Source organism: Mandrillus leucophaeus, unplaced genomic scaffold (assembly GCF_000951045.1).
Source record: "Mandrillus leucophaeus isolate KB7577 unplaced genomic scaffold, Mleu.le_1.0 Scaffold17, whole genome shotgun sequence".
NCBI lineage: Eukaryota > Metazoa > Chordata > Mammalia > Primates > Cercopithecidae > Mandrillus > Mandrillus leucophaeus.
In genome coordinates this window covers 7,052,210-7,060,827 of record NW_012101698.1, presented here as the reverse complement: position 1 = coordinate 7,060,827, position 8,618 = coordinate 7,052,210, and the positions used below count along the sequence as shown (strand labels likewise).

Here is an 8,618-nt window from a genome sequence, read left to right as displayed (position 1 = left end):
TTTTTGAGACGGAGTGTCACTCTGTTGCCAGGGCTGGAGTGCAGTGGCGCAATCTTGGCTCACTGCAACCTCTGCATCCTGGGTTCAAGTGATTCTCCTGCCTCAGCCTCCCGAGTAACTGGGACTGCAGGCTCCCACCACCACGCCCAGCTAATTTTTATATTTTTAGTAGAGACGGGGTTTCACCATGTTGGCCAGGATGGTCTCGATCTCTTGACCTCATGATCTGCCTGCCCCGGCCTCGCAAAGTACTGGGATTACAGGCGTGAGCCACCGCACCCAGCCGGGAAAATGTCTTTATTGAAAGTTATTGTAGTAAACTTTTATCATAACGCTGAGCATCCAGAATTTATTGAAAGCCCAGTGGATCTTTTTCTAGTTGTCTTTATTTCCTTTTCTAGCTTGTTTCTTTGTCTTTATTCTTCTTGTAAGCTTGATGTCTTTTTCCTTGGCACAGGGTGACTAAGGAAGTGGATGCTACATCTAAAGAGGCCAAATCCTTCTTCAAGCAGAATGAGAAAGAAAAACCACCAGCTAATGTCCCTTCAGCTCTGCCGTCACTCCCTGCTGGGTCAGGGTGAGTATTTGAGTCTCAGTCCCTGATGTACTTGGCATGTTGAAGAAGCTTTCAGTGCAAATACCTGCTTTCGCTGCAGATCAAACTCCTTGCCTGAGACAGAGAATTATGATGCTGCTTTGCCTTTGCTGCAATGTTTACCAGAATGGAAGATGCAAAGGAAAATTAGCCATAACTTTCTCAGGAGGATTGCTTGAGCCCAGGAATTTGTGATTAGCCTGGGCAATACATTAAGACCCTGTCTCTTAGAAAAAAAATTAGCTGGGCATGGTGGCTTGCACCTGTGTCCCAGCTACTGTGGAGGCTGAAGCAGGAAGATCACTTGAGCACAGAAGGTTGAGGCTGCAGTGAGCCGTGATTGTGCCACTGCACTCCAGCCTGGGTGACAGAGAGAGATCCTGTCTCTTTAAAAAAAAAAAAAAAAAAAAATAGAAGGGAGAAAATTAGCTGTAGCTTTCTTATTTGTTGCCAGCCTTAAAGAAGTCCTGGTTTATAGGATTGAACACAAAGCTGAACATGTAAATTTTACATTTAAAAATAATGCTTTTCAAATGAAAATATCAGCCTTCTTTAGAACTTTTTATGAATATTTGGGTTGAACACTCACTGCCATCGTCTATGATTTCAGAGGAACATAAAAAGATCAAAGATGATTTACAAATAATTTTCTTAACACATTGTCAGGAACTTAATAGTTTTTCTCCTTTCATATTTTTCATATTACTTGAGTTATTTTTAGCTGAAGGCTAGAATTATTTCTTTTTGGAAGAAGTAAAAATTATTTTCTTAACCTAAATGTGAGAAGTAAAGTATTACACTAAATCAGAGAGGCTTTAAGACTTACCACAGGGAAGTGAACATAGACCCATACTATGGATAGCCCTGACTACCCATCTGACTCCTGTAGGGAGTTCTGCAGACTCCTACACTGGCTTCTGTGGCCCTTCAGTCAGATATTGTCCCCTCTTCCTTCCCTCCTTGAGCATACCTGTCATTGCTATGAGCGGTAAAGTTTTGTTTCACTTCTTTTTTTTTTTTTTTGAGGTGGAGTCTTGCTCTGTCGCCCAGGCTGGAGTGCAGTGGTGCAATCTTGGCTTACTGCAAGCTTTGCCTCCTGGGTTCATGCCATTCTTCTGCCTCAGCCTCCCGAGTGTGGTGGCAGGCCCCCACACCCAGCTTATTTTCAGTAGAAATTAGGTTTCACCATGTTAGCCAGGATGGTCTTGATCTCCTGACCTCGTGATCTGCCCGCCTTGGCCTCCCAAAGTGCTGGGATTACAGGCGTGAGCCACCGCGCCCGGCCCCACATTTTTAAAAAGAGCGTTGATTTTCCTATTGGAGCGTGAGCTTTTTTAGGGTGGACCCTCCCCATCTTTGCAGCCCTGGCTCTAAACAACAGAGTTATACTAGTGTACTCTCTTAGGTTGCATATACCCAGAAATAGACCCTGAGATAAAGGTTTAAGTGCGTGTCGTTTATATGAGAGGTGATTCCAGGAAGCCCCAGTAGAGAGGTACAAGAGAGGAAAGAAGCCAGTAAATGTTGAGTTATCAAGCAGGTGACTGCTAGTTGTGGCTGGCACTCATTCCTGCTGGGAAACTTAGAGATTGGAAAGAACACAGTGAGGGCTGAGGAGGGTGGAATGTTTAACCTCCACTGCCCATCGGACATTGGCTCAGAGCTGCTTCCGCACATTCCTTGCCCTATGTCCTCAGGCTGGGAGCTGCAGGTGCTTGCAGTAAGATGGTGCTCTCAGCATGTACCATGGCACTGAATGCCAGGACATGTGGATGGGGCTAGTTCCTCAACTGTTACATCTTTATCTGCTTCATACTCAAGATATTTCTCTCCCACTGAGCAGAAGTCATGTAGTAGTTACACAGAAACCTAAGGAGGAAGAGGATTTGATTGCTTGATACCACCATAGAAATGACATAAAATCAGATGAAGGCAGCTGTAGAACAGAATTCTACAGACCTGCCCTGTTAATACTCTAGGCAAGTACTTTGTACACTGTGGTTTGGAATCATCAATTAAGAGAAAATATCAGGGCACATCACATGTAGTAAGAGTAAATACGGTTTTCCAGCCTGGCCAACATGGTGAAACCCCATGCCTACTCAAAATACAAAAATTAGCTGGGCGTTGGTGGCACTTACCCATAATCCCAGCTGCCTGGGAGGCCGAGGCAGCAGAATCGCTTGAACCCAGGAGGCAGAGGTTGAAGTGAGCTGAGATTGCACCACTGCACTCCCGCCTAGGTGACAGAGGGAGACCATATCTCAAAAGAAAAATAAATAAATAAATAAATAAATACTGTTTTATAGAAGTTTTATTTCAGTTACTGATATGCTTATGTTTGGCAACAAGCTGTATTTATTTTTTGTTTTTTTGAATTGGAATCTTGCACCGTCACCTGGACTGGAGTACAATGGTGCGAGCTTGGCTCACTGCAACCTCTGCCTCCCGGGTTCAGGTGATTCTCCTGCCTCAGCCTTCCGCCGAGTAGCTGGGATTACAGGCGCACGCCGCCATGCCTGGCTAATTTTGTGTATTTTTAGTAGAGATGGGGTTTCACTATGTTGACCAGGCTGGTCTCGAACCCCTGACTTCGTGATCCATTTCCCCCCTCCCCGACCTCCCAAAGTGCTGGCATTACAGGCCTGAGCCACCGCGCCCATCCAGCAAGCTGTATTTTTAATAAAGATTCGGATTTTTAAAATTTGAAGCTGTAGGCTGAAACATGTTTTTAGCTTTATATTTATTGTATTGTTTGAAGGGGGTTCTCTTCAGACCAGTACCTTTATTTATTTACTTTTTTTTCGAGGCAGAGTCTTGCTCTGTCGTCCAGGCTGGAGTGCAGTGGCAGGATCTCGGCCCACTGCAACCTTCACCTCCTGGGTTCAAGCAGTTCCCTGCCTCAGCCTCCCGAGTAGCTGGGATTGCAGGCACCCGCCACCATGCCCAGCTAATTTTTGTAATTTTAGTAGAGACGGGGTTTCACCATGTTGGCCAGGCTGGTCTTGAACTCCTGACCTCGGCCTCCCAAAGTGCTGGCATTACGGGTGTGAGCCACCACGACTGGTCGCCCAGACCAGTAGCTTTCAAACTTTCCTGACTACCACCCATCATAAGGAATACATTTTACATTATGCCCTTGTACACCTATAAAAATAGGTATGTAAAAAGGTGAGATAAAAATTTGGTGAAATATTTATGCTTACTATGTATAATATGCTCTGATTTTCTGTTTTACATTATTGTGTATAGAGGTGTCATTTAAAAAACTGTTAGGACTTGCTGAATTGATTTCACAATCAACTACAACCTGAATTTGACAAATACTGCTCTAGACTATGTATGGAATTAGCCTTCAGCAGGTGATTAAGAGTTGCCAGGTTTGTATGTGGTATTATTAAGGTGTTTCTTGCACTTATTAAAAGTATTACTATGAACGTTACCGCTGGATATAACCACCAGATGGAAATAAAGGCAAAGAAGCTCTTCTTAGGTTTCTGGTTAGTTTTAGCTAACACAGTTTTTACTTCTAGTTTCCTTGGATATTTCTTCTTAAAATAATCCCTGTTGATGCTTAGAGATTCTTCTTGGAAACTATATGTTTCAGAAAATACTCTGCTACTATAATTATAAAAATAACTAGAGAATGGAGAAATGGCAGCTTAAAATCAGCTTATTTAAGTCACTCATATAGAAATCTCACTGCTTGTCATATCTGTGCCTGCCTTTCTTAGAGCTAATAGCCTTTTTAGAATAAGAAATCTGCTGAGATGATATCTGTATTAGGGAGATCCAGCAGGAAACAGATGGCATTCTCAAATACAGTACTTTGAGGAGAGTTTAATAACTCACAAAGTGGTGGAAAACCATGGGGATACAAATATTGGTGTGGCCTCCCTGGGGCTGGTAATAATGAGACTCTATTACTACCCCTAGGCTTGAAAGGGCAAGAATGGGAACAGTTAATGGCAGGGGAAGACAGGGTTAAGTAGAATGGACCTCCTGACAGGAGCTGAGACCTTCTGTTAAGTAATGGACTTCCCCCAGAGGGAAGCCAAGGGAATAAATACCCAGATCTGTTTCTTCTCTCTCTGCAGCCTCTTAGGGAGCTCCATTGCCCTCTGAGACTTATTAAAGAATATTCCGACACTTGTTGAAACTGTGAGAACACTTTATCCAAAACTATTGCAATGGGTGTCAAGACTATCTCTAGGGTAGAGAGAGAGGGCTCAACTCTGAATACAGCAAAAACAGCTGGGGATTTTTGGCAGAATCGGGAGGCAGGTGGTCAGTGGATGGAAAATTACTAAGAGACATCAAGGATAGGGGTATTCTTGCTCAAGGCAGTCTAGTGTGATCAGATATCAAGGGTAGGGGATTCTCTCTAAACTGACTTAGCGCAGAATTATTTCTGAAACTGGGCCGTGCAGGCCCAGCAAGGGCAGGGGCTAATTTCAAGCTTTAGTTGAGAAGAGGGCTCATTGGAGTCTGACTAAAGTTTGGTTTAAGGAGAGTCTTCATCAGGCTGTCCTTACAGAACAGCTCCTAGAGCAGAGAGCGATGTGGGGAAGGGTATAGAGGGAATCTAGGGGCCAACCAGGAGCTATCTCAGGAGCTATACAAGTGAAATATTTTTCAGTAAAGAATGCTGACTCCCTTATAAACAGGGTAAAGTGAAATTTGACCAAAATCAGTTTCTTTGAAAGCACTGATGGAACATAACACATTACAAGGATATGTCTGCCAAGTGCCTGAGTAAAAGTCTTCAGAGTTGTACATTAAAATGTACATGTTTAAGTATGATACTGTGAACCTTGGATTTCCAAGTAAATCCAGAATGACCTTCAAGGTTGGTATGCTCATTTTTATGAAATGCATCTCAGAAAGCTTTACAATTACAATTGTGCTTGGGAAAAGACGGGGCCAAGAGGAATTCAGCTGATCTAGGGTAACTGAGTGGGCACATTTTATCAGTGTAAATATTAGTATCTGTCAACACACTCCACATGCAGGGTATAGAAAGTCTTTTCAAGGGAAGGATCTACAGGAATAATCTAGTATATTAAAATAAAATTATCTTAATGCAGTCAAATTTTTTTCCCACAGAGTTTTTTTCATTTTGGGAGCTGCTTCAGTTTATAGAAATTGTCCTAAAGAAACACTTTATTTGTTTATTTTCTTCTAAACAGATTTAAGCAATACAGGAAAACCAGAGCAGGAGAGTAAAACATCCTGTCCCACATCTTTTGCTAACATAAGCACAGATTCAGAAATAAGAACAGATTTAGAGGAGGAAATGTTTATAACTGAAAATGCATTTCCTCCATGTGTTTAAAATAGCACACTGCTTAGGCTATAAAAAGCCAAAGTTTATGTTTTGGGAATGGAATAAGCCCAATTTTAATTAGAGGCAGGAATCAGACTACAAAAATTACTCTCCTACATTTGGTAGTAAAGCACAAAGCTTAGTGTGTCTAAATTCTCATGGTCTTGTCATTCCATGCTCTTGATCCGCCTCTTCCCTCACTCACCAGTCCTTACTACCAGTACTGTTAGCCACTTGCATCCAGTTTTCTCAACATTTGCTGGTATCTGGCTGGCCAGGCTTCAACCCCACATTTGCTATCTATTTTCAAGCCAACATTTACTATTTACTTTATTCCAACAGCGGGCCACCATCAGTGTCATTAAAATTTGTAATCCTACCCTTAGGCATTGACTTGTTTAATTAAGGGCCTGCTGTTTAGCTGCCTCTTTATAGATTGAGAATAACCTAAAGCAATATAACTTAAGAGGGAAAGATATCATTTTCCCGTGTAGTTTTAGCCTTCTTGATCTTTGGAGTGAAAAAAAAAGAAGGCCTTCATTTTGAGTCTCAAACAACATCATAGGTGATGTCAGTGTAGCAATGTTTTCCCCGAAGATAGAAGACACAGAATCCCTCACAGTACCATCCTGAAGATACAAGACCCAGACTAAGGACTGAGAAGACAGTAATGCTGATCATTGTGGTTTGCCAAAATTCAGTGTATGTAATCAGTCACCAGCAATCTTTGGTTTTTGAGCAGAGTCTTCCTGTCTGAGCAGCTAATGGTGTGATCTCTCCTGGTCTCCTCATTTGGCCAATATTTTAAACTCTAGAAGTTGACATAAAAATCTGGATTACTGGCTTTTCTTGAGAAATGAAAATTTCTGCCACTACCTTCCCTCTTCACCTATGGTAACACTGGGTTGGCACAGAGTAGATGAGATTTGCCCTTTTGTGGTCCCTACTCAGTGGCTTTACTCATTTATATTACCTGCATGGTTCCTGTAGGCAACTGTGTTTCCCACTCTAGGGTAACGTGTTTCCCTTTGATGACCATGTTAATTTCCTTTTGGAAACAATTTGTTCTTTGGATTAAATACCAAACCTACTATCTTCTCAGACTGCGGGTTAAATATTCTTTACCCTTTTTGAAAGAATAAATAACTCCTATTTATTGACTGCTTCACCACATTTAAGGCACAATTCTAAATGTTTTACATATATTATTTCACTTAACCCACATAAACATTCCAAGATGTAGGCACTAACTTTGTGCCCATTTCACAGATCAGGACACTGAGGTTCAGAGAGGCACCCTTCACTCGTTGAAGTTACATAGTTGATGATTGGTCGAGCTTGGATTTCAGCCCAAGTCTATTTGAGACCAAAGCCTGGGCTCTCAGCCACTTTGCCATTGCCACTGCTCTTTCTTATCCTCCTGATAGATTTTGTTGTTGTTGTTGTTGTTGTTGTTAAAAAGAATCTCTCCTCAGTTTCATAACTGGTGAGGGACTCTTTGAAAGCTATTTTGTTATTTTTGAAGAAAGTGAGAGGACTGTTTCTCCCCTTTTCCTTTGTAAGCTTTTCCTCATTAATATAACCATTTTCTATACTTTTGTTTCATTCCTGTCTCAAGAAAGTGAAGGCCTAGCACATTAAAAAAAAGAGTTCCAGGTGTGTTTGTACATTGATACCTGTCAGCAGCAACAGTGAAGCTGTGGACAAGATGTGATGTGGGGAATAGTGGCTATTACTGTTTCTAGAGGGTAATCATGTCCTACTGAGGTGTGAATCCTACGTTGTGGGCAACTTACATGTTGATGGAGAGCCAGGTAGGAGTATCTTTGTCCAGCTTGTGTCAAGTGCATTTCTTCTAGTGATCATTTGTTCCAGGATAGGACTAGCTAGAGATAGCTTTTAATAGGATGTTACAGGAACTAGTGGTGACAATGGAAATGATTGATTTTAGCAGCTCTGGTGGTACTGTTGTTATCTTACTTATCGACTCCAGAATGATGTGGTTTGTGTAGAAGTAAGAATACCCTGTACCTAGCTCGCCTTCATGTTCTTCAGTGGATGTTAATACCCTGCTTCATTTGTTTTTAACTTATTCTTGATTTGTTTTAAAATAAGCCTTTATAGGTATTGCAGGTACAGAGTAAATAGGAATTGAATAAGGAAAATAATTTTTAAAAGATTTTCCCGTGAATATCTGGAGTATTTTGAATCTTTTAAAGGCAATTTCATTCACATTGTTGATTCAAAGCTCTTATTCCAGGCTAAACTAGTAACTGAGATAAGTATGAATGGAGAGTCTAGTGATATCCTTTTGGGAGGGAAGAGGATATCTGACAATTCGGATCATGAAATAAAGTCCTTGCCAATCTGAGCATCTAAATGAGACTCCAAACGTAGAAAAGTTTTCTCTTTTTTTTTTTGAGATGGAGTCTCGCTCTGTTGCCCAGGCTGGAGTGCAGTGTCGGGATCTCGGCTCACTGCAGCGTTCATCTCCCAAGTTCAAGTTATTCTCTTGCCTCAGCCTCCCAAGTAGCTGGAGTTACAGGCGCCTGCCACCATGCCCAACTAATTGTTGTATTTTTAGTAGAGACGGGATTTCACCATGTTGGCCAGGCTGGTCTCAAACTCTTGACCTCAAGCAGTCCACTTGCCTCGGCCTCCCAAAGTGCTGGGATTCCAGGCGTGAGCCACTGTGCC

At 41.9% G+C, this 8,618-nt stretch overlaps 1 protein-coding gene across 1 annotated transcript in view; it reads left to right on the top strand.

The window, feature by feature from the left end:
• The window catches only part of CFDP1 (craniofacial development protein 1), a 154,361-nt gene that overhangs the window by 43,682 nt on the left and 102,061 nt on the right, over window positions 1–8,618 (top strand). Inside the window, exon 5 of the mRNA XM_011976807.1 lies at window positions 458–577. Within this exon, the coding sequence (XP_011832197.1) occupies window positions 458–577 (120 nt within the window). The remainder of the gene's footprint in view (window positions 1–457; window positions 578–8,618) is intronic.